This window comes from Alexandromys fortis, unplaced genomic scaffold (genome assembly GCF_014885135.2).
Source record: "Alexandromys fortis isolate MF-2015 unplaced genomic scaffold, M_Fortis_MF-2015_v1.1 scaffold_31, whole genome shotgun sequence".
Classification (NCBI taxonomy): Eukaryota; Metazoa; Chordata; class Mammalia; order Rodentia; family Cricetidae; genus Alexandromys; species Alexandromys fortis.
Genome location: NW_026067974.1, coordinates 8,475,925 through 8,502,430, shown reverse-complemented (window position 1 = coordinate 8,502,430; position 26,506 = coordinate 8,475,925). Strand labels below are relative to the sequence as shown.

The following is a 26,506-nucleotide window of genomic DNA, read 5'->3' as shown; positions in this document are numbered from 1 at the left end:
TTAAAGTGATCTTGCCATCAAATTCCAAGGGCAAAACAGATTGCTACTTGGACAGCCAATCAATGTCATCTTTCAGATTCTGATGGCCGCAACACAAACAGCTCCCCAGCATATACCTCACAGCTTTCCTTTGTAACTAAATGAAAATCTAAATAAAAGAGTTGTTGTTGCTGCTGTTATCTGTTCGTTTATTTTTGCTGGATATGTAGTTCATGTGCCAGGCTCTGGATTCAGCCTGCAACACCATGGATACAATAATAATGATGATGATGATGATGATGATGATGATGAAAAAAACAAGAAGGAAAAGGAGGAGGAGGACAGGAGGAGGAAGAAGACAAGAGCAGTTTTCAAAGTAAGCAAGACTCGTATTATTGAGGTTATCCCAAGTCCTAAAGCTAAGCCTTCTTATGTTGCTCAGTTATATTTAACCTCACTAGGAGAATGTTTGCAGCTGGTAAGAGAGCTTGCATCAAGCCCAGTGACCTGAGTTGAATCCACTGAACCCACATGGTAGAAGGAGAGAACTACTTCCTGAAGGTCGTCGTCTGACCTCCAGTGCGGCACATGTGTGCGCACATGCACGTACACACACACACACACACACACACACCATACATAAATTAGATAGATGGATAGATTTTTGTTGTTGTTGTTGTTAAGTACAAAAAAAGGAACTGGCCAGGACTGGTGGTGCACACCTTTAATCCCAGCATTCAGGAGGCAGAGGCAGATGGAGCTCTGAGTTTGAAGCCAGTCTGGTCTTTATCCAAGTTCTAGGATAGCCAGTACTATTACACAGAGATACCCTATCTCAAGAAACAAACAAACAAAAATCAAACAATAAAAAGAGGAACTTTTCCATTATGTTTCCTCTAATAATTCTTAGGATTCTTTTCTCTGAGATGATGTTGAGTAAAACAGTTTTCTCCCAGGTTGAAACACTGCATCCTGCAGGGAAGCTCCTTAAGCAACTCAAAACTGCTTCAGGAAGTCCCTGAAACTAACCAATTTCACTAGGCCCCTCCGTCCCTGTCTGAGAAAACAAGCCAAGCTGAAAATAAGACTCTCAGACAAGCCAGGATGTCTTGTCAAGCTGTCTGGAAGAGATTCAGACCAACTGAGGCACCTGGAAAGGGCACTCTTCCAGCCTCTTGAGCTGCCTGCAGGCTGTGCAGGGTGCTCCAGGAGCCCAGCTTTTGTGAGCTGTCATCCATGCTTGGGTGGGCTTTGGAGATACAATTGAGTTTGAGTGATTTCTGTGCCTGTAAGTAACCCAATAAATCTCATTTTCACCAAGTTGGACTTTGGTGGTATCCATATTTTGGTCTGTCATGGGCTCCCTATCTGGGATGAGTAGACAGGTGTGTGTGTGTAGTGTCTCCCCAGGAGAAGTTTTGTCCCACGCAGATGTGTCATTGAAGAAGGTGACAGCTACCCAACAGTGTGAGGGTGAAAGTGTGGGGAGAATTAGCATTATTGTTATAAACACTGCATTTCCTTTTGTTTACTAGTCCAGTGTGCTTCCACTCACTGATCTCCAGCAATCTTGCCACGAGACAGCAGTACACAGTGATGAAGATGATGGGCTCTGGGATAGATACGGGATCTCCTTAGAGAGTGATGGCGTGTTCTGAAATAGGTATCAATGACTACACAATTCAGTGAGTATACTAAAACCGCTGACCTGCACACTTTAAAAGGATACATTTTATCATATGTGAATGATATCTCAGTAAAGTTGGAGGCCAGCCTGGTCTACATAGTGAGACCCTGTCTCAAAAAAAAAAACAAAACAAAACAAAAAAAAAAACCAAGCAAAGCTTCTGCCAGTTTCTTGTATACCCCTGTTCTCTTCATGTTATCCAGATAGCACCTCGGGTAGACCAGTTGTTCCCAGCCATCACACCAGCTTCTGAAACACAGGAAGTTAAGGACTAATCCACCGATAAGTAGAGCTGCCCCTCCCTCACGCCACGTCTGTGGCAGAAGAAGCAGGACTCTGGGCTCTCGGATTGGACGTTCCTCTGTGTACTTCCTAATGAGCAATAGTTTTGCTACATATTTTTCCCATCATTGTCCTTGTGTGTTGGATGTGACGGAAGTACCACCATTCTAAGAATCTGAAAGCCATGCCCTGTGTTCAGTGCCCGAGCCTCTCCTATGCTGCGCTCCAAAACAATTTTCTCAGCGTATTTCTAGACTGTGTTTCTGACACTCGTTCTTCACTTCTCCTTAGGAAATTAGTTCTGCTCCCAAGTTCTGCTCGTTTCTGACATTTGGCCACCATGCCCTGCCCCTTGTGGTTTTTGGTTAACATCTGTTAAGCCCTGACCTGTAGGGTACGCTGTGAGTGTGTAGCTCACCCTTTACAAAGCTGGCAGCTACGTTACTGTGTGTTGTTCTCTATGGCTCCATCTTGGTTCTCGGTGCAGTCACGCCCGCCAGGTCACATGACTACACAGAAGACTGACCTTAATGTATAGGAATTTTTTAAAAAAGGCCTTTAAAGCATATTTTATATTAAAACATGATTTTTATATTTATTAAATCTGTCTTCTTCTGGATACGGCCTATGTTGTGAGTTTCAGAACAGTCAGGGCCACAAAGAGAGACCCTGTCCCAAAAGAACAAAAAATAAAGATTAAAAAAAAATAAAGTTTGCTTTTAAAGAAAGTCTTATGTATACCAAAACTATGTTATAATAAAATATGAAGTAGGAAACTAAAATTTTAGTAAAAGTAATAGCATCTGGGCTAAAGAGTCAGCTCAGATAAGTTCAGATATGAGGACCAGAGTTCAGATCCCCTGCACTGCTTCAAAACTTCAGGTTCAGCAAGAGACCCTGCCTCAGTATATAAAACAACACTCAGAGTCAACCTCTGGCCTTGTACACACACACACACACACACACACACACACACACACACACACACCCTAGTACATCACTCGACACTACGTTCCTGGAAGCATAAACTCAGTGAGATAGAGCACATAGTTTGAGTAAGACAGTAAGTGGTACTGGAAATGGATTAGTTTTTAAAAGGTCATGGTGCCAAACAATTCATAATTCACTCCATAAGTGTGATGAAAAATTCTGCAATTCTCCGAGAAAGCGAAAACCTCCATGTCTCCTAAGTTGAGATAAGGAACACTCAGGATGCTGCCGCTGCATCCTCAGCCGGAACACAAAGAAGAGTGACGGCGGCTGCTGGCGCTGCACGCACCTGCTCCGATAGTGGCTGGCGCTACACGCACCCGCTCCGAGTACCGGAAGTTTCGAAAACATCCCAACTTTGAACATTTTACAAATGTGTTCTAATCTCATCCTTTATTTTTAATTTTGCACACAGCTGTCTGGCGGGCTTTGTAGAATCATGCCAGATGCTGGGTTCGTCAAGAAAAGGCAGGGAAACAATGGTCGGAAAGCAATTAGAAGCGCCAAGGCTGCAACGAGGCTCATATTAAAATGCGAGAGCACTGTCCTGGTGGGAATTCCAGTATGGCTCCACTTCTGACATTTCTCTGCTGCCAGACAGTCTGTGTGGAAGGACACTGCGATGGAGGATAGTGCACTCTAGAATTTATTTCTGGGGCAAATGAAGGATTAGCCGAATTGGACCCCACCCAAGGATTTTATTATGGTCTTGGCCACCACTCTATTTGAAGGCTGCAGGATCCTGTTGCCATCTAACGAGAGTCAAGGAATAAAGGCATATTGTTGCTCTGGTTCAGTATAATAATTCAGCAGCCATTCAAGGCATGGTGCCTCTTGTTGCTAAAACAGCAGCTCGGCGGAGGCCCAGTGGTTTGAGGGTTAATTAAACACGCCACTGGCTTTGCTCAGAGACGGCCAGTGCTGTTCTGTGGAGAGATTGAGAAGACACAACGAGATCACCTACACATTCTTAATATAAAACGATGTATGGACAAGGAGTACTCACCTTGGGGCTGAAAATCCCAGCAGTACCTGAAATAAAAGAAGGAAGAGTGGAGATCAGTCAAACTTGAACGTATCAATTGCGGTTCATACACCAGGTCGGTAGACCTTGACCAAAAAAGCCGAACAGCTGATCATCAGGCAGAGCTTGGCTTTGTTTAAGAAAAGCAAGTCTTAGCCAGGCGATGTAGGCGCACGCCTTTAATCCCAGCACTCGGGAGGCAGAGGCAGGCGGATCTCTGTGAGTTCGAGACCAGCCTGGTCTATAGAGCTAGTTCCAGGACAGACTCCAAAGCCACAAGAGAAACCCTGTCTCGAAAAACCAAAAAAAAAAAAAAAAAAAGAAAGAAAAGAAAAGCAAGTCTTGCCCTTGGTGTTTTTAAGAATATAATGTCTTAAAAGCTGCATCAATGTGCTGAAACAACTAAGCAAAGTGCCTTTTAAAACTGGGGATAGAAGCTGGAGAGATGGCTCAGTGGTTAAGAACACTGGCTGCTCTTCCGGAGGACCTGGGTTCAGTTCCCAGCACCCACGTGGCGGCTCACATCTGTCTGTAACTACAGTTCCAGGGCTTCTGACACCCTCATACAGGCATACATACAGGCAAAACACCAATGAACATAAAATAAAAATAAATTAAATTAAAAAAAAAACCTGGGCCAAACTAAAAAGGAAGCCCATGGTGTCTCACGGTTTGAGCCAGATGGTTCTTTATTGAGACACCTGCCCTGTGAACTACAGTACCATTAGCGCCACTGGCCTGGGCAGTAAACACCAGTGATGTTCCTATTGGTAGACTAACCCAAACTCCAGTACCAAGAACACAGCCTCAGCTGTGCTTACGGCTAACGTGGACAGGTGAGGCCTGGACGGGCGAAGCAGAGTTGTCTCACACTGAAGCAGCTGAGTCAAGAAATGAACGCAGCCCATGACATCCGTGGCACCTTCTCCTTCCCTGTCGCTTTGTGAAATGATTGGCAGGACTGACACCCCTTGGGGTCTTAAGCACCGAAGAGCCACGACAGAGAAGATGGCTTGTCAATCACATCTGTGGAACCTGACTCACCCCCACCCGAGACAGAAACAATGTCACTTACGGTGGTTACCCACAAAAACCTATTTAGTGCCTTCCCAGAAAACTTACATTATTCTGTATTGATTTTCCTCTAGGGTATGGCCACTTTCTTCCTCTCGGCTTGGCCCTTCCCATCAGCGTGCACGCTCTCATAGAATGAGGCACATCCTCCCTCACCATTCCAGTCTCTCCATCTCCTGTTCCATCTTCTTCACGGCAGAGTGCAATACTGGAAAGCCCCCTCTCCTCGCGTCCTCGTCTCTTCCCCTGTATTCACCACCGGGTTCACGGTGGCAACTACACCTTAATTCTCTGAACAGACTAAAGCCTTCCACACCACTAAGCAGGATAGATACTTTTCTGTTCCCCTCTTAGCCTCTTGGGAATTTGTATCTAAAGCTTTCTAGGAGGAAAATTACATGTTTTTAATTGAATTCTTAATCAAACCAAGAGGGTCCATAACCACAGAAGGTTCAGGGAAAGGCCATACTGGGTGGCAATGCTGCACTCCAGGGTCGACATGACTAAAATTAGGTTTGGCTACATTAGGGAGGATGATCATCCTAATGCCTAGACTGTTTCTCTACCACTCCCCAGAACGCTGGAAAACGGAGCAGTGGGAGGTCAGTGGGGAGGAGGTCGCCATAAAACAGAGGTGGCTTGAGGGAAGCTATCAGAGAAGAAGAAATCCGAGCAGAAAGCCAGGGTCTGCTTTCACCAGACCCACCCTGCTCTGACATTGGGTGAAAGGAAATACAAAGTAACAAGTTAGAGAGAGGGCAGAGGAAGGAAAAGGGGGGGGGGTGAAGGAGGAGGTGGGAGCGGGAAGGCTTCAACATCCAGAAGAAGGGATGTCCACGCCGTGTAAGGGCACATGTGCACTAGAACTGGCAGACAGTTAATTCAGCTGCGTGTGTGAAGTGGGCCAGTCTCCGCCCAGCATGGGACAGCTGACCACTGCCCCCAAATGCCTTCCTGTGAAATACAGTCGGATTACTTTCTCTTCTCAGCTCTGTGACAGAGCACATAACCATAAGCAACAAGGAAGGAGACGGTTCTGTTCGCTTATGGTTTGAAGGACTACAGTCCATCTCGGCGAGGGAGGACACAGAACCAAGCAGCAAGTGGGAACAAAGGGTGGCTGGCGGCACAGAGACTGCAGCTGGAGAGTGGAGAGCTTGCCAGGATACAGCCAGGGCTAGAATCTTCCAGGGATGACTCCCGAGTGACTTACATCTACAAGCCAGGCCTCTTAAAGGTTCTTGTGATCTCCCAACAGTTCTAAAGCCCTTAGGCCTATGGAAGACATTTCATATTCATATGAAAGCAGGCAACGGAGCAGATTGTTGAACACATGAACAATATTCCAACTTCCACTCCTTCCCGTATTCTCTTGATGCATTGCTCTAACACTCAAGTCTTATCATTACTCATCCTCTAATTAAACATAAGAAGAAAAGAGGGGCTGGAGACGGCTGGGCAGTTCAAACACTGCCTGCTCTTCCAGAGGACCTTGGTTTGATTCCCAGCACTCACATGGTGGCTCATAACCATCTATCACTTCAATTCCTAGGGATCAGATGCCCTCTTCTGGCCTCTTGGGTATCAGGTATGCATGTGCTACACAGATACACATACAGGCAAAACACCCACGCACATAAAATAAAATAAACAAGGGTGCAAACACACACACACAGAGACACGCACACACACACTTCTTTTTACAAAAAGTTAAGGACAAAAATGACAAGAGCTTTACTAACCAATATTACTCTTATTTGCTGGTTCAGGGGTAGGTGGGGAAATCAAGCCAGGGAGTAGCAGTATTTTAAAAGGCTAACTCTGAGTAAATTGTTAAATAGGCCTCTGTGTGTGTGTGTGTGCGCGAGCGCGTGTGTGTGTGCCCCTCCTCCCACTACCCCCACTCCAAAATTTATTTTCAGTTCTCTTCTCTATCAAGTCCAGGTTTCTTGGTTTCTCTTATTAGTCAAGAAGACAGGGCATGTCATAAGTTCACATAAACATAAGATTATGCTTCTGGGGTGGCTCACACCTTTAATCCCAGCACTTGGGATGCAGAGGCAGGAGGATCTCTGTGAGTTCAAGGCCAGCCTGGTCTACAGAGTGAGTTCCAAGACAGCCAGGGAAACACAGAGAAGCCCTGTCTTGAAAATAAATAAATAAATATAAAATAAAGTGCCTCTTAAAATTAAAAAGAGTATGCTTCTGCCAATAGCAACTATAACAAAAGATGATCAGTGCACTCCATTTAACAGCAACAAATGAGGAAGCTGTCTTACATAATCGGGACCGTGTAGTAGAATCAACATTATTTTGATAACACTGTAATTAAACATCTTTTTCAAACTTCCAGTGATATTTGTAAGTTTAGTAAGGTAATGTTACATCTATCTATAACACCAGTTCTCAGGGAGAGCATTGAAGGAGGCTCAGCTTCATAGCGAGACCCTGCCTTAAACAACAACAACAAGGGCTAGAGAGATGACTCAGTAGTTAAGAACACTGGCTGCTCTTCCAGAGGACCCTAGTTCAATTCCCAGTACCCACATAATGGCTCATGACTGTCTATAACCCCCATCCCAGGGGATCAGTGCCCTCTGCTGGCCTCTGTAGGCACTAGACACGCCCATGGTGCACAGACATGCATGCAGGCAAATTACTCATGCACATAGGCTAGTAAAATAATACTTTAAAATTTTAAACATGAGTAACAACAAAAGCAAAAATATGAATAGATTCCAAGGATCTAATTAATGTTTAGTGCGTGACTCTCATTAACAAAACTACATTAGATACCTGAAAATGGTAAAGAGTAGATTTGACACATTCTCACAATGAAAACAGCTTCAGGCGGGAGGTGGTGGGTGTGCTAATTAAAACGCAAGCATCTCACAACGCATATGTGGATATCAAATCGTCGACTTGCATATTTTAAATAATATTGATTATTAAGTTTTGAAAATCTAGTGACCCTTCCGTGTTGAACTTGGTGGGAGTGAGTGTTACTTCCTGTCTTTCCCATCGAATCTTTTCTTCCTTGCGTCCTTCTCTAAGTGTTACTACAATAGTCTAAAGGAGTTTGCTTTAAAAACGGGAGCAAACACAGCACAAACACACTTAGTTCCCACAGAGGACATTTTGTTTCGGTTTGGTTTTGAGACTAGTCTCACATAGCCCAGGCTAGCCTCAGACTCCCTGTGTAGCCAAAGATGACCTTCGGTTACTGATCCCCCTGCCTCCGTTGCCCGAGTGTGGGGATTACAGGTGTGTACTACTATCCTACTATTGCCAGTTTTATGCTGCACTAGGGAGGCAAACCCAGGGCCTTGATCGTGCTAGAGAGGCACTCCACCAACTGAACTCTATCTCCAGCCCTAGAGGATGCTTCTAAAAGGAAACTATAAAGTATCAGCAATAACTATAATAAATATCAGCGATGTCAACCCTTAAGAAGGGGCCCCAGCTTATTCTCTGCTGGACATATTTGAGGTCTTCATCTTGTCTGGTTACACAAATCCTGTGGCTGGAGAGTTCTGTGCTCTTCAGGAAGTTTTTAGTTAAACCCCTTCCAATTCTTATCCTTTGCTCTAAAGACAATCCTCTTTAAACCAGACAGCTCAGCAAATCAGGAGCTAAATGTTTAAAGCCAAGATACAAAAACTGCAAAAGAAATATACAGAAGGAAACACATTATGAATGCACACACAGAGTTACAGCGCTCACACACAGAGCTACGTCTAGTCCAAAAGCCTCTGAGAGTTCCCTATCGGGCCTGTGCTGACAGATAACACACACTTCTTTAATCTCCTCTTTGAACCTTCAGCTCCTGTAGGAAAGGGAAGCTATCACTCCTCTGCAACAGCCACGCTCAGCCTCACCAGGTCCACGCAAATGGAACTCGGGATTGAAAAGGAGATAGGACAGACTGAGCAGAGAGAAGACACTGTGTGTGCCATAGGGATGGTGATTATTTTCACATTCAGTCCAAACAAGCCTGTCTTCGTGCTTAGCTGGCCTGCAGAACAGTCTTTTCATTTTGCATGCAAAAACTAAAATGCATGCATGGTTTGGGGCTGGAGAGGCAGCTCAGCAGTTGAGAGCACTGACTGATCTTCTAAAAGAGCCAGGTTTGATTCCCAGCACCCACAAGGTATATCACAATAATCTGTAACTCCTGTCTCGGGGGATTAAACATCCTTTGTCCTTTGCTGGCACTAGGTACGCAAGTAGTACACAGACCTATATGCAAGCAAATCGCTCGTATGCATATAAAGAAAATAAATTTAAAATGTATGCATAGTCAAGTTTGCTATTCGGGATTTTTTCAATTAAAGATATTGGCAACCGAGCTTCGGTCTGAGGACAGGTACAGCAAATGAATAATAGCGTTCGTGGTGTTGAGGGAAACCAGAACCCCAGCAGTAACCACAGCGGTAGCAATGGTGATAAAGAAAACAGCGCTAAGATCTGTCCGCTGGATAGACAGTGCTGGGACCTTTCCAAGCACTTCCACAAACTTTTCAGCATGCTTCTTTCATTATTAAACACATTTTAAAAACGAAAAACAAAGAAACCAAAAAATGAAATAACTGGTCTGTGGTATTAACGAGGCAGACAGTTTGCAAGCTCTCGCCCCCACCTCTGTGTGTGTGTGTAGCCCAGGCTGACCCACAGTTCACTATGTAGCCCAGGCTAGCCTTGAATTTACAGAATGCTCTTGCCTATTGTGGGATTACAGGTGTGCGCCAGCACACCCAGCACAGTAATTGGCTTCTGTGCAAACATTTTAATAAGGAACTGTAAACATGTTCTTCTAAATTGCCAGCTTAATTCACAGGATGCATTACTAGATTTCTACCAAAAATGGAGCAATTGACTCTACGCCATTAGTTTGGGTCAGGGAGAAGCGGTCAGATTCTTGACCACAAAGTCAAGCAATAAGCGTTGTTGTGGGGAAGAAGCTACTGAGAGCTCTCAGCTCTTGACCAGGTAATTAGACAGATCCTGGTGCAGGAGGTAGACAAATAATTTTAAGTGCCCTAATATTGTTGGAACTACCTCTGAAGGAAAAATAATTCCATTTTCTAATTATAATAAAATAATGCACAAGCTCAGTGCTTAATGCATGCTAAGCATTAAGCTTTGAATACATTTCACATATTTTATTTAATCTTTATAGCAACCTTGGGGAGTCGGTATATTATTAAATCCTTATTTAAAACTATCCCTCCCTCCTACCCCCCCAACCCCCTGAATGTGTGAGTGCAGGCATGTGGAGGTCAGAGGAAGTCTGGGGACTTCCTGCACTTACTGTCCACCTTTGTGTTAAGGAAGGTCACTTGTTTTTCTTATTCTGTTGCAGACTCCAGACTAGCTGGTCCTCAAGCTTCCAGAAAATTCCTGTCTCCATGGCCCGTCTCCTTGTAGGAGTACTGGGACTACAGAGACATACACCGGACCCAGCCTTTGACATGGGTTCCAGGCAGAAGAGCAAACACTGTGCCCACTGAGCTACCCGCCCCCACCCCAAATGTCTCCATTTTACAGATGGAGAAAGCAAGACTCAAGGAAATCAAACACTTGACTACAATGTCCCGGATGAAGCTCTTAAATTCCACATCAGCTGCTTTCTTAGTGGCTAACAATAGAAAAGCGAATCCAGCCCTTAAGGGAAGTTACAACTCATTGTTCAGACAGCCCCTTAGTGTTACAGGACAGTGAGCTCACAGAGTCCACAGCTGGTCTGCAGGGACCTCTACACTCCATAAAACCGAGGGAAGGCAGTATGTAGGTTCTCTGTTCCCTTGGCGAAAACTCCTTAGACTTCAGCTATGACAGCAGTGCCTTCATCTCCCGCCAGCTGTCAAAAGGGTAAGAAGACAGAGGAGATGCCCGGCATGTAAAATCATCGCCGTGGAAGCCTGGAACCCCCTGGATAAAGAAGTGCACATCTGTAACCTGGCACGCCTACAGGGAGATGGGAGTTGAAGACAGTGGGCTAGCCTTGGCTATGCAGCACAGTGAGAGAAACAATAAGAGTCCCTGTCTCGAAAACAAGGCAGAGGGTAACTGACTCCAGAAAGTTGCCTGCTCATCTTTATACATCCACTGTGGCATGCCCCCTGTCTACACACACACACACACACACACACACACACACACACACACGCACACACACACACACGCACACACACACACACGCACACACACACGCACACACACACACACACACACACGTGCGCGCACACACCAAAAGAAGAAAACCTAATAAATTTTTTAAATGATGAGCTGCATGGGGTTAGGCACAAACAAGACTACACTGACATTATAAAACTAGCAATCCAGAAAGGTCAACATCTGGGATGTTATGAATTTAGAACATCTAGATGATTGGGTTTTTTGCAACTGAAGCATTAAAAAATGTTATTTTACCTGGGACTTAATATAAGGCATAGCATGCCTTCCCTGCTCTGATAAACCATCTGCTTACTCCAATATTTCTTAATGACTGAGGGATGCTCAAATTCGAATTTCCTTTTCATAAGAAAGCACAGGTCCTTTCTGAATGCGTAGGCTGTTTGTGATGCTCACTGTCTAGGGTTGCTCCTCGGCCCCTTTTGAGCATCTCTTTCATACGATGACACCCATCCACACGGATCACAAGGACTACCACTGACCGAAGTGCTGTTCTGGTATCGGGGATGGACTCTCAGAATCCAAGTGCACACCTAGGTGAGCTGTGCTTCAACAGCAAGTTGATAAGACTAACAAAGCCCCTTGCAATGACCTTGAACATTGAATGACGGGTAAGGCTGATTCCACGCCCAAGAAAATGACTTGGCTGAGCAGCAGTTAAGCCTGGGCATCCACTTATTTCCTTAAGCTCTTCCTCATTTGAGTTCTCTTTCTGCTGCCAGGGTCCCAGAACCACTGCAGAAAGAATGATGGAGAGGCAGAGGGTAGTGTGGCCTGTGACACCCAAGAGCAGAAATGGAAAAATGGCACCATCTGGTGGAAGTATCCGGTGGAGTCATCAGGAGCCTGGGACCCAGGGGTCCTGACACCAGCCTTAGACAAACACAAAGGCCTGGGACGGAGAGATGATGTGCTGTCTGGTCCCACCTCAGTGCCACCGAAGGTACAAGACTTCGTGCCTACCTGTGAGGAACTTGGAATCTTGTCCAAAAGATAAGATGAAGTTACATATGGAGAGGTGCCAACTTTAAATAGTAACAAGTCTGTGGTAACGAGAGGCAATATATATATGCATCTATTTCCAGCAACAGAAGGCCCTGTCGTAAGGCGGTCCTGGGTTCTTTGGGGAAGTGTAATATTTCTGTGATCCTGAATCTATACGTATAAGCTTTAAACGTTTACCCCAGACAACAACACAATGTTCCCCAGTTCACAGAAGATCATGGTCACAAGTGAAATTATCTGATACTGACAATATAGCTCACCATGACCCTCCCAATTTTTAAGCCCATCCCTAGACAATAAAAAAGAAACTAAATAACACCCGCTTCCCACTGGAGTCATCTGTAAACTTTTGCTGCATGCAGCCACCGCCATGGCCAATCCAAAACCTGCTCTGGTGCCTAGCAAGATGGCTCAGTGGGTAAAGGCACTTGGGGGACAAATTTAATGGCCTGAGTTCTGTCCCTGGGACCCATGCAATGGTAGAAGGAGAGAATTGCTACTGCAGAGTTGTCCTCTGACCTCCACGTGTGTACCATAGCATACATGTCCCCTCACATCACACACACACACACACACACACACACACACACACACACAGACACGATTTCAATAATGGTGGTCCAGTCTGGATAGGAGTAATAAGAAACCAGGTGCTCTTCTTGATGAGCCAATGACTCTGCTCTCTGATATAAAATGGAAAACCCACGCTCTAGTTCTTTCCCTACCTCCTAGCATGGGACTAGTTCTCTCCAAGGAGATCTCACTCATTTGCCTTCACAGTCCCCATCCCCATCCCCGCCCCCCCCACCCCCCGCATGTAAAACACAATGAGCTATAACTCACTGAAGTGATCAAAGAAAACTGCTAACTGGATACAGTGTGGCAAAATTAAAGTCCACAACATCAGATCGGGATTTAGGTTCCCTGCCCCCCCACCCAAACTAAAGGATTCACTTGACTTTCATGGTGAGATTTTGTTCACTGAGGTCAAATCTGGCAGAGACACACAACATGCTTGGGAGGCAGAGGAGCGTGAGACCATTAAGCTACTTGAGAAGGAGTTGAAAAGGCAGGAGATTGACTACTGAGTGGGAGACAGGCCATGGGTAGATGGCCCATAAAAATCAGAGACACCTCTGGTTCTACGCCTGGGTGCTGGAAACAACATGGGATACTCAACATGGGATGCTCACACGGGATACTCACATGGATGCTCACATGGGTAGTACTCTGGCTGACTATCATATTTTAAACTTTGTTTCTGTTATTTTTGTCATTGTTGATGGTTGGAGAATTGATTTTATTTCTGGAACCAGATAAATTCATGTCGACCACCAGGACACCTTGTCCTGTGATGCTGTGAACAACTGCCACCTGTAGGACCCTGTGACTGGGTCCTAACACTCACCAGATTTTACAGCCATGAGGACCTTTCCGATCATTTAACTTAGCCTTCACCTTACAGATGGGAAAGTTATCTGACTGCACCTCAGGAACTGACTTTTTACCTTCCTGCTTAAGGAGCTTCCCTGCAGGATGGAATGATTTTTTTAATCTCATGGAGGTCAGAGGAGGTGGGTCCCCTGGAGTCGGAACTAGAGGTGGTTGTGAACCAACTGATGTGGGTGCTGGGAATCGAACTCTGGACCTTTAGAGGAGCAGTGCATGCTCTTAACCACTGAGCCGTCCCAGCCCCCACCACAGGAATTTACAAGTCTACACTGTGTAGCCACCTTAGCTTATCTTATCTTGTGCAGAATCGGGCACAGGTTTAAAAATGGGCTGTTTGTTTGAAAATGGGTGGTTGCTATAAAAAAATCACTTCGAAATCTTCATGGTCAAACACTACTTACTAGCATATATTCGGTATTTTCCTTGTTATGAACACGGCCATATCACTCACCTGGTGGCAACTGTTACACACACAAAACATTTCAACTTCAGCCTTTTGGAACTCATCCAGGCAATCCACGCGTGTATTTCACTCCACTCTATCCCAGGAATGAAAGTGGAGTTCATTCTCTCCATAACCATGAGGTTAATAAATGCCTGCTATTTGCCATGAGGAACTAAGGACACAAAAAACTCAAACCTGGACCAGTTCGTCTAAAACAGTCAAATTGTGTGGAAGTTGTGTGATTGATCCAGAACACCAAAATGATAAAAACTGAAAGCCAGAAGTGCCCGGGCCTGGATAAGGCCAGTACCTGTCATTTTGCTGCAGATAAAGAATATTGAGGTCGCAGAGAGGGCGGACCCAGGCAGGCTGGTCAGCAGAGCAGATGGCCTATAGCGGGTATGTTTAAGGAGGGGGCAGAGCAGGATACTGGATGAGCTCCGACCCAAAGCCTGCTGCCCTCTGGTGGGAGCTGGCACGATGAGGTGAAGGTGAAAAGGCTAGAGGTAGGCACTGAGTGAGATGGGGGCAGTTGCCGACCTGGAGCCTGTGAACTGATAGCCAAGCGTCACTAAAGTGCTCATCTGTGGTTGGAGACTGGGACTTACTGTGGTAGGGATTCATTACATCATTGTTCTCTGGCCCCCGTTAGCTGCCCAAGTGCAGAAGCAGAGAAGTTGGACAGCTGATCCTATCAAGGTTCAGACCTCTCTAGGCTTGTGAGGCAGAAGGACAAGGGTGAATGAGAAGACCAGAGAGACAAGCCCTGGAGCTCAGGCTGCCCAGGGAAGAAACCAATGGCCCGAGACTTGACAAACAGTATCTGCTCTTGCTGAATGGTTTAATATTAGTGAAAATGTTCAGAAGCAAGAGAGACTATTAGTCAACTCTTTCCTGGGAACTTCATTCCAGAAGTCCCCAAATATCTCCTGCTGCTGTGCCCCAGTGCCAACTTTTGGCATCACCATCCACCCAACTAGAACTAAGAATCCTTTTCTACCTCTTTCTCTATTGGTTTGTGTATCCATCAGCCACCCAGCCTACTTCCTTGCCATCCTTTTAACCCATCTCTGCAGCCCCTGAATCCATTCATCTGAGTCCTCAGAATGCACCACCAAGTCCAGTATAGCCAGATGGTCTACTGGTCCATCTGCCCTCATCCCTCTGACTCTGTATCTTCAATGCTGATAGAAAGGTTACTGTAGCAGCGGTGAAGAGCCAAGGCTCTCCAGAGGTCTGCAGGGGAGTCCTGGCTCTATCTTTGAATAGTGAGACCTGAGATACAGACTCCATTTCCTCGCCTTTAAGACAGACATAAGCTAATCATCCCTGTTTCGTATAATTCTTGAGAACTAACAGAGGCAGTCCTCATATAGAACATCACACCTGGCACCTGGCGAGCTTCTAATCAGCATCAGCTGTTGATGTCATTAACACAATCATGATTCTAATGACCTCAAAGACTCTTGCTTCAAATCCTTCAACGCCTCGTACCAGCTCTAGGGGAGCAAAGTCTCCCACTCCCGTTTGCGCTGTTGGACATTGCTGCCGTCACGCCTTTCCCTTTGTGCCTCCTTCCTCTGCAAACACTTGCTGGAGCTCTGCGGCCGAGCCCAGGCTCCTGTGTTAGCACACCTGCGCACTCCATCCCACTGCATTGTAATCTCACATGTCCTCGAGCCGCAGGAGGAAGGGGCACAGAACGTGTGTTCTATAAACGCTTGCTAAGTCAGACTCACTGAGAGCTTTCTGAGCTCTAAGCAGCTGAACAGGACATCTCAGGGAGAGAGGATGGCACCAGAGAGGCAGAGAGGGTTTATAAATTCAAAACCAGCTTGGGTTCTTTGATTTGAAGACTCTGCCTCATAAATAAATAAGTAAATCCTCAACGCAAGCAAAGAAGGTTTTTTGCTTGCTTGTTTGTTTGCCAAAGTTTGGTTTCAAAGACTAAGCACAAGATGACCAGCAAAAGTATGCTTCAAAAGACATGACCGAATACACATGGAAGTGGCAAGTATCCGATATATAAATACTATCAGTTTGGTTCCTCACTAAAAGCCTTCACGAAGAAAATGATTTAATACAAACGCTAAGGCTACTGACACAGATTAATTGGAAAATAACAACAGACTTCTAATTAAAGACATAATATTATTTCCCTCCCTCCCATTTCACGAAAATCTGAATAAGCAAGCGCCCGCAGCCCCTGAGAAGCAAGCTCTTGTCAGTCACCAAAGAGCTGCGGAGATCCTCGTTAAAACTCCCATTCCTCTGGACACTGGTCAAGAAGAGAGATGTCCATACAAAAATTCAGAAATCGTTTTAAAATGATTTCTCACAGCTCACCTCCATTCACCCCAGCCTGCTTCCTGATTTATCTCCAGTCTCTTTCTTCCTTCCTTACGTGGTTCCGCGCTGCTCATCACTCTTCCCCATTGGTCTCTCTGGACAGAGCTATAGCAGTAGGCGCTAGACCCTTGCGTCAAGTCTCAATTCTCTAAATCATAAAGAGTGGGACAGACTTTGATCCAAAGACTAATGAGCACAACTAGGCTTGTGGCTGTATCAATGCAGGCCCGAGGCCCCTGGTGGTTCGACCACAATCAACCAGTCAATCTCTGGCCTTCCAGATCTGCCCTACCTTTGTGGGATTCGCTGCTATCAGAAATGTCGTGAGACATTGCCAGAACATTCTGAACACAAAGGCAGCGTGTAAACACACACTCAGCCCCTTACCCCAGAAGGCTGGCATGCTGTTAGTGGCCATCTGGTACAAACTTCCCTGCAACCATCCCCAGGCACGTGAGAGTTCTTTCTCACCAACACTCTCTGCTGTTTGATGGACCCCTCTCCACTCCTTCCCTTTCATTGCTAAAAGTCAGTTGGGGACTGGGGGATGGTTTAGTGAGTAAAATATTTGTTTTGCTGTGCAAACATGAGGATCAGAGTTCGGGCTCCAGACCCCCACATAAAACCAGATGCAGTTTGCATATCTGTAATCCCAGCATGTCCATGGGGAGATGGGAAGTGGGGACAGGAGGATCCCCAGAAGCTCATGAACCAGCCGGTTTGGTACGTACTGTGGCAAACAAGAGACTGTTTTAAACACGGTAGAAGATGGGGGTCGAGACCCAAGGTAGATTCAGCTTAGCCTGTTCTGGTTGCCCTCTGACCTACAAACAAGTGCTGTGACACATGCGTGTGTGCACACATGTACACACATACACACGCGCACGCGTGCACATGTGCTCTGTCAATTACTGGCCTACTAAGAAAATTTCATCTATTTATTTTTTTTTATTTTTTTTGTGTTTTTGAGACACAGTCTCACTATGTAGTCCCGGCTGTCCTGGAACTAATTCTGTAGACCAGGCTGTCCTCGAACTCACAGAGACTCACCTACCTCTGCCTCCTGAGTGCTGGGATTAAAAGTGTGCACCGCCACCGCCTGATTGCTAAGGAAATTTTAAACAGGTCATCCTAGTTCAGAAATAAGCTATATTTCAAAAGTTCATTTCCAGGTGTTTGGACTTTGTTTCGTGAAACAAAATAATGGATGGCGGTAAGGTGTCGGGGCTAGAGTCAAAGATCTAGTCCGTTCTCTTAAGAGATTTGAAGCACAGTAAACAATCTTCAACCTACAAGTCAATCACATTTCAAAAGCTGACGTGTACAGTCGGCCGTCTGGAACGTATCTGCCTACAGACACAGAGGTCACCAGATGCTGTCCATTACAAATGAAATGCTACATATTACATATGCTGTGTTTTACATACCCCGTTAAAGCCCGAGGGCAACAGAAACGGTAGCAAAGGAGATTTTTCTCATTTTTCCTGGACATAGAACTCAGAGAAACCTTCGACATCTTTCTCTTTCCATCTCCTGCCTCTCAGCGGCCTCAACCCTGACACCAAAGACCCAGACGCAGTCCAAAGCTCTAATAAGGCACCCTTCCCCGGCATACCCCTTCCCGCACCCTGCTTTACCCCCAGACTCTCCATGATTGGATTCCACCTGTCTTCTTTGCCACGTTTCCCATGATGCTTTGGTTCCCAGTCACGCCTCACCTCCATCTCCTCGCCTAGGAAGATGTTTTTACTGTGTGCCATGGGTCTCACCAAACCCCCACACCTTCACCTCGGCCAGCCTGTGATGCCAACTCCCCGCTGACAGCTCTCTCCAGCCCTCGGGCCTGAAGCGAGCTCCTCTGAGTGTTTCCCGAACTACCTGCCTGTTCCCTTTCTAAAGCCTTCGCCTCGGTGCATCCTGAATTTGAGTTACCCGTGCATGCTCTTTCCCATCGGACTGTAAGTCTCTTGGAACTAACTGTTGAGTACCTATTACTAACTGGTATCATGTTAGATATGTTCATGCGTGTAACAATGACCCTACAAATCAGAGTCTCATAGATGCATTTGGTTTCTCTTGCCCCAAAGGCCTGTGTTGTGTTCGCCACAAAATCACTTTGTATATAGCATACGCTCAGCAAACTTTTGTTGAGCCTTTGGATGAATAAACTGGTATTGTTTATGATGTTGACACCACACACAAGCAATATGTGAACTTGAGCAATTTGTACTTTGTCGCAGGAGGTCCGGGAGGTCCTTCCGCTCCTCCAACCAATAGCTGCTGAGATACCAGCCCACTGGGGGCGTGGTCTCTCTCCCTTTAAAAACGCGGCTACTCTCTCTACACTTCCTGCTCCGCTGGTGACTAGACTCCCTTCCGGGTTGCACAGAGGGCTGTTGTCTGGGACGGTAATCTGTAAGTCTTTTCCTCTTTAAATAAATACCACCCTATTAATCATAATTCCAAACTGGCGTGGCATTGTTTGTGACTTACGCCTTCAGTACTTTTCAGAAGTGGCTGAACAGTGCCAGCTCATTGTTCTTGTTATGAAGTAACCGAACCTCAACAAAGGCGGGACACGACCCGGATGAAAGTCCCCATCCCAGAATCTCGTGCTGTGCAACCCTGGACACACGAGTTACTTCTCTGAACTTAAGCTCTCTCCGTCAGTCAGACGGAGACTCTGACAGTGCCCACCTCGCGGGCCTGTTGTAGAGACTAGATAGTAAGTTAACTGGTGGGAGGTTAGACCCAGGCCTAGTGCCTGATAGTGAGCTGTGGCTATCCCTGATGGGCACTGTGGCTATCCCCGTTCTGGGCAGGTGTGACAGCCTCTGACGTCTTCACTCTTCCTGAGGTCAGGGATCCTTCCTCGTGCTAAGCCTCAGCGTATCTAGCTCACACAGCATAGCGCTCATAAGTGTGAGCCATCGAAGTTTCTCTTTTCTTCGTTCTTTTAGAATTTGGGAACATGTGTTGTAACACAATTTAAAGAAAGTACTGGAGAGATGGTGCAGGGATTGAAAGCACGAACTCCCCTTGAACAGGACTTGAGCTTGGGTCCCAGTCCCCAGGTCAGGGAGTTCGCAGCCGCCTGTAACTCCAGATCCAGGACAGCTGACATCTCTGGCCTCTGTGGGCACCTGCATTCATGTGCACACACCCACACAGAAGTACACATAAATATACAGAATTATAAGTACATTTTTAAAAATCTTTTTTTAAAAAAATGAGAGACAAAATATAGGGAAATTTCACAAATCTTCAAGTGTTTCATTTCCCAGGCTCCGGCTCATATTTCTTCCTGTGCCTTTTTTAAATTAATTTACTTATTCTTTGATAATTACATACATATATACAATATGTTCTGGCCAGACTCAGCCCCTTCTTCCCCTCCAATCCCCACCAATACTTGCTCCCAACAAGTTCCCTTCCCGCTATTACGTCTCTTTTGGTTTGTGAGCCACAAGGTTTAGCCAGGGCCTCCTGAGAAGGGGTGAACACGGAAACAACATGGCAGCATGAAGTGTAAACAGCTCACCAGTGGCTACGTCACTGTCAACTGCCCATAGTTCCTTGAGAAGGGACCCGGCCAATAGGGTTCCATGAGTGTCCCAATAGGGTCTCCATCATCCACACCTAAAAGATGATGAGGCCACTCCCGTACAGGACCCTTACAGGCAACCACAGCTACTGTGAGCACATGAATATAATGGCCATGTAATGCCTGTGGTGGTTTGAATATGAAAGCCCCCACAGGCTTTCATATATTTGAATGCTTGGTCATCGGGGAGTGGTACCATTAGAGAAAGATTGTGTGGCCTTGTTGGAGGAGGTGTGGCCTTGTTGAAGGCATGGCCTTGTTGGAGGAGGTGTGGCCTTGTTGAAGGCATGGCCTTGTTGGAGGAGGTGTGGCCTTGTTGGAGGAAGTGTGTCACTGGGGAGTGTGATTTGGGGTTTCCTAAGCTCAAGCCAGATCCAGGATCTTTCTGTTCCTGCTGCCTGTGGATCCGGATGTAGAACTCTCAGCTCCTTCTCCAGCACCATGTCTACCTGATGGTGTCATGTCCCACCATGCTGACAGTGGACTAAACCTCTAAGCTGAAAGCAGGCCCCGGATAAATGCTTCCCTGTGTAAGAGTTGCTGTGGTCATGGTGTCTCTTTGCAGTCCTGGAACATCGGCTAAGGCACCGCCCAGAGACAGGATTTCCTAGCCTCCTCCCATCCCCCAGCTCTCACACTTTTCCACTCCCTCTTCTTCAGTGTCCCCTCATTCTTGGAAGTGGTGCCATGGGTGCCATCGTGGGGTGGGCATTCGGTAGTCACTTATTCTCAGTGCCTTGCTGGCCGCAGGATCTGCTCACTTCAGAGAGAATGAAAAAGTTAGAAGAAAATCACTGGACGGAGTGAAAACAGAATTTCCTAACTTTCTAGGTGAATTTTTATTTTAAAAGCAGATGTTAAACACCAATGATTCTCTGAGCAGCAAAACTCCACAAACAGAATAAATTAAAAGCAAACATTTGAGGCCTTCTAGCAGGACATCTGTGGGCAGGAGTGTCCATGATGAGTCTGGCCACTGACTGGTCCAAGAACTGCTTGGAAAACAAGGTTGTTTCCTGTGACACTGGTTTCATCACCTGGCATCAAGCCCAACGTAAACAAATAGCCAATACATATTGTTAAGTAAATTAACCACTTCCACCCTGTAATCCTCACCCTGCTTTTAGCTGATTCCATTTCTCTTTATGACCAACATAAAAATCAATCACGGTGACTGATGTTTTGAGAAGGAGGAAGTGAATGGTTTACTCAAACACCAGGGCTCGGAAAAGTGGTCGGACAAATACAAATGCTTTGCTAAATAGGCTTAGAGAGCACTCTAATCCCCTTCTAATGAAGAATTCATCCTGGGTTCGCTCGAAGGGATAACAGCTCAGGAACGGAAGTCGCTCTGTCAGTGACACCTCATTTCATGAGGACCTTGACAGTGAACTTCCTTTACTTAAGAAAGAAAAAAAAAAAAGGAAAAGAAAAAAAAATCCCCAACTCATCAGGCAGCATTCAAAGGACAGTATTTCAGATGGCCCAGAATTGATTTTACTTTGTACGTGTGCTCTGATGCATAGCATGAAACACCTCCAGATACAGCAGCTTGTTTACAGACAGTGACCCAGGCTGCACAGTGGAAGGGCCAGTTCCATTCTCTCCGGCTCCTCCTGCCTCAGGACCAGCCCTTCTCCCACCTGGGATCCAAATTCCTTCCAGCATTTCCCGCTCTGCCCGCTTTTAAAAACGCAAAGGACTTTAATTTTGGTAACATGCTATTGAATAAATGTTCACCACAGAGAGTCAGAAAATACAAATAAACAAATAAAATGTTAAACTCCACTTGCCAGAAATTACTACCATGGACATTTCGGTCTTTTTGTTATTGTTGCTGTTTTCAGGGATTTTCCGCTGTGAGATTTAGTATTTTTTCAGCCCCACTTTTTCACCCACAGGCTGTCATTCTGTATCAGGATGATTAAATTACCGTTTTGTAGAAGTCGACTCTCTTAACAAAACAGAGGAACAAAACCAACCCGAATAAACTGGACTAGCACAGAGCTAGGGCCGAGAAGCAAAGCTTTACTCCCCAGCACGCGGGAGACAGAGAAGGTGGGTAGCTATGAGTTCGAGACCAGCTGGTCTACATACGAGACCCTGCCTTAAAAAGAAAGAGAGGAAAGAAAGAAGGAAGGAGGAAAGGAGGGAGGGGAGGACAGTAGGGAGGAAAGGAGGGAGGAAGGGAGAGAGGGATGCCACGACACTTGAATCATTTTGTGAAGGTTAATGGTTAGCCCAGTGGCAGAGGGGATACAAAGAGGGACACGCATTAAGGGTGAACATCAGTAGGCCTTGTTGAAAGACTGGAGAGAAGTTAGGAATGACTTCCAGGACTCTGAGAGTCCAACCCCGGGGTGGTAATGGAGGAGACTCAGGGAGAGTAGAATAGAGACAACAGACCAGTCTCGAACACACGGCAGTTCAGAGTCTCCAGCAGCAAGAACAGGGAACCTAACCGACAGGCATTTAGACGTGTAAATAGGGGTTTATGTTTCCTACAAAACAGAAAGTCTAGAGGCTGATTCCTGAGCTAGTGCCAAACTGGTCTCTTCTTGCCTTTCCAGCTAAAGGCCAAGAGCCACGCCTACAGACTGCTGCTGGTCAGTGCTGCAGGACTTTCCCGAGAGAGACTGGCAGGATTCCACAGAAACCCTAGAACAACCAAAGCAAAATGGCTGTCACTGACTCATGCCTGGGCTAGAGGATGGAGCGTGACTGCTGGGTGGGGACCAGCACTCCTGCAGTGGTGCTGAGGTTTCACGAACACCCGTTATGAGCCATCCGACATGCTGCTGGGTACCTGGAAGACAGAACTGCCGCTGAGCTGTAGAGCTGGTGCCCAGGGAAGGAACAAGCCGCTGGGGTGGTAAAAGAAGCTGAAGCAAGAGCCTACAGAAAGTGCGCAGACACAACGAAAGAAAGGGAGGGTCAGCAGGGGGAGCAGGTTCTTTAATTTCTTTTTCTTCCTTTTCTTTTTTTTTTTTTTTAATTTCTATATATGTATACTTGTATGTATGCCTGTATGCCAGAAGAGGGCACTGGATCCCATGATAGATGATTTTGGGCCACCATGTGGTTGCTGGGAATTGAACCCAGGTCCTCTGGAAGAGCAGCCAGTGCTCTTAACCGCTGAGTCACCTCTCCAGCCCAGTTTTCTAATTTCTGAGAAGGGGAAAGGAATCCAAGCCACCCAATACTTGGAAGACCAAAGAGTGTCACCTGGATGTGGCGACCAGAGTCACTGGACCAACAGGAGTGGCTTTCCTGGAGCAGAAGATGCATTAAGAGGTAATAAAGAACTCGGGATAGACCAGGAAAGAGGAAAGCAGAAGTGGATGGTCTGGACTTCAAGATGTCTGCCTTTTCAGGACAAGAGATAAGACAGTAGCTAGGGAGGGGACGGCTCTTTAAGACAAAGTGTGTTCTTAACCTGAGGAGCACATTTTTATAATGTTCAGAAGATGTGATGAGGAGGGGACAATCTAACTTTAGGTAAAAGAAGGGGACAGTGGCAGGAACAGAGGAACTATGACACAATCTATCAATACTTCAGTCCTAGGTAGGGTGTGGGGCATGGCGGTGGGGTCTGGGTGAAACAGGATGCAGGGGAGAATTCAGAAGGTAGCCAGCCATTGGGGAATAGCAGAGGTGGCAGGGACAAGGAAGTACAGAGCCGATAGGGAAGGTAGCCAGGGGTAGAGAGCTGGCGACCGTCACAGAGAGGAAGGGAGTGACGGTGGGTATGTTCCCGTGGGACTCCAATACATAGATGGGAATCTTGGAGCTTTTCATCGTAGATTCACTTAGATGGTTAGATAAAAGACATCAAACACAGATTCCACCCAGGAACTCTGCTGGCCTGGAGCCTGAGACTCTGCATTGCTAGGTTTCCAGGAGAACCAACGAGCAAATGAGAGCAAAGACTATTCCTTGCTTCATCTTTTCTATTTGCACTGTTCGGACACTCTCTCATCCCTTTCTTTCTGAGCTTCCTGTGCACCTATGCATTTCCTAGCTTTAATATATTAGGTATATGAGTATATATATATATAGATATAGATATATAGATATAGATATATAGATATATATAGATATTTGTAAAGAGCACAGAGTGAGAGGTGGAGGCACGGAAGGGAAGCAAGAACGCATTAGAAGTTTCTTCCAGGCGACCATTAGCTGCACACACTCCACCAACTTGTCAGACAGCCATCTCGTGTGATTAAGCGCATCTGTGGAACCTCCAGTGTTTCAAACAGGGCACCTAAGTATTCAGTAAGAGAATAAGAGGCTGGGAACAGCAATTAATTCTGGTTATACCATATGGCCATACAGAGCACTGGCTGGAACCCGAAAACTTAATTTCACAAGACTCACACTTATTCTGAATTTTAATCATTTTTTGGCTCAGCAAACATATGCCTGCCAACCTGTTTCATTTACACAAAATTCTGAAGCATAATCTCCCTGCGCACTCCGAAATGATTGGTTTTTCCCAGATGGACTGGAGAGCTCGCTCCTACCAGGTTCTTGTAACAAAGCAGAAGTCGGTGCCGTCTGCTTGTTAAATAAAATCTTCTCACAACTTTTTTTTCCAATTTTAAAAATATTTTTATTTTATTTTATGTGTATGGGTATTTCACCTACATGTATGTCTTTGCACCATTTGCATGCCTGGTGCCTGCAGAGGCCAGAAGAGGGCATCAGATCCCCTGGAACTGGAGTTATGGACAGTTTGTGAGCTGCCATGTGGTACCAGGAGCTGATCCAAGGCCCTCTGCAAGAGCAGCCAGTGCTCTTTTTTTTTTTTTTTTCTATGTATTTTTTGGTTTTGACACATCCCAACCACAGTTTCCCTCCCAGCACCCCCTGCCTTTCCTCTCCCCGAAATCTAGCAGTCAGGGCTTTAACCACTAAGTCATCTCTTCTGGTCCCCCAAAAGTTCTTTTAATGAATAACACAGCTTCCATCCCTCCTATTTTCACCAGCACCTCACTGCTCCGTGAGTCCACTATTCTCTGGTCCTGGTGGATCCTTCGGCCCTGGGCCTGGCTCAGGGGCGCTTGTCCCTGTGGCCTCCGTGCCCAGGCACACACACCACCCATTTGCTGCGCTGCGCTTCACCAGAATAAAGACATTATCGGTTTTCAGTGCAGGCTCCGTTCCCTGTCCTCTTAGAACCAGGATACTTTCAGCTCCTGTACATCTAATAACTTCAAGATAAGGACAGAAAAAGAATCGGGTTTTGTTTTCTGAACTCTCGTGGCTGGTGCTTGAGAGACTGTCCTAATAGCCCCCGAACATGTTTTAGTGATAACATTTACTGCTCTTGGGGCCAAAATGATTTCCTGCCACTTTCAATTCTAGTTCAATAAGAGAATAAGGGCTTTGTTTCTGACCTCTGTCATTTTTAATACCATAAAATGATTTAAAAAATGTAAAATTGACTTCCATTTCCTACTGGACTACCAATCTCATATTAGCTTTCCTTTTATCAAATTTATGAGAAAAGTCAGAAATTGCCTTTCCTTTAAAAAAAAAAATCAAAATTTCAAGATCTCCTGGGCAGAATGTTAGAATTGAATCTCAGCTCCAATAATTGCTGGCCTAGAAGTTTTAAAGAAGCGCGAAAGTTAACCACTTCCTGTTACTCACGTCAGTGACAACGAACTAGAGGGTTTTCCCTGAGCTTAGGAGCAACCCAAAATAATTAGGCTACTCCCAGAACGCCATCGCTCTTAAAAACCTCAAATATGTGCTATTACATTTCAAATTAAGGAAGTCTGTGATTGTTCAAGACCACGACGGATAAAGTCAATGGTTTTTAAATCGCTAAGTCAAACCAACCGCATATTTTTTATAATAGTCTGTTATAGAAACATTCAGATGTGCATAAAAGTTGGAATAAGCCCCGTATCTAGCCACAGCCTAGACTCCTGGTTCACGGCTTGTTATGTTTGCTTGGTTCCACGGTGTCCATCCGTCCGTACTAAACTGGCATAAGCCTGGGTATATTCCACCCACAAACACTCTGCACGCCGACAATTAACTAGACGACAGCAATTATCAATAATTCTTTCGAACCAATAATTTTTAAAATGCCATTTCATCTTTAATGATTTAGCTGAATAAATTAACCAATTAGACATCCTGAATTCTACATCTTAATCTTTTATTAATTCCGCTACTTTGAGTAATGTCTGGGGCATCCGTTCTCTCATCAACAAAAACACAAAGCACTTGGTAGATAATTCACAAAATGTAAAGACGGGCCTTGTGGTTAGGGCAGGATTCACGAGTGAGTCACCCCTTAATTAGAGAAATAGCTAATTGGAGGGCGTGCGAGCACAAATGGTTTTTTGGGGTAAATTATAGCGAAAACCTTCACAAGGCTCACAAAGTCAAGAGGGAGCTTGG

The 26,506-nt window shown here is 45.7% G+C and overlaps 1 protein-coding gene across 1 annotated transcript in view; it reads right to left on the bottom strand.

Annotated features, from left to right (window-relative positions):
• Positions 1–26,506, bottom strand: part of Skap1 (src kinase associated phosphoprotein 1) — a 283,773-nt gene that overhangs the window by 222,160 nt on the left and 35,107 nt on the right. The window contains exon 3 of the mRNA XM_050157112.1: positions 3,945–3,970. Coding sequence (XP_050013069.1) covers positions 3,945–3,970 — 26 coding nt within the window. The remainder of the gene's footprint in view (positions 1–3,944; positions 3,971–26,506) is intronic.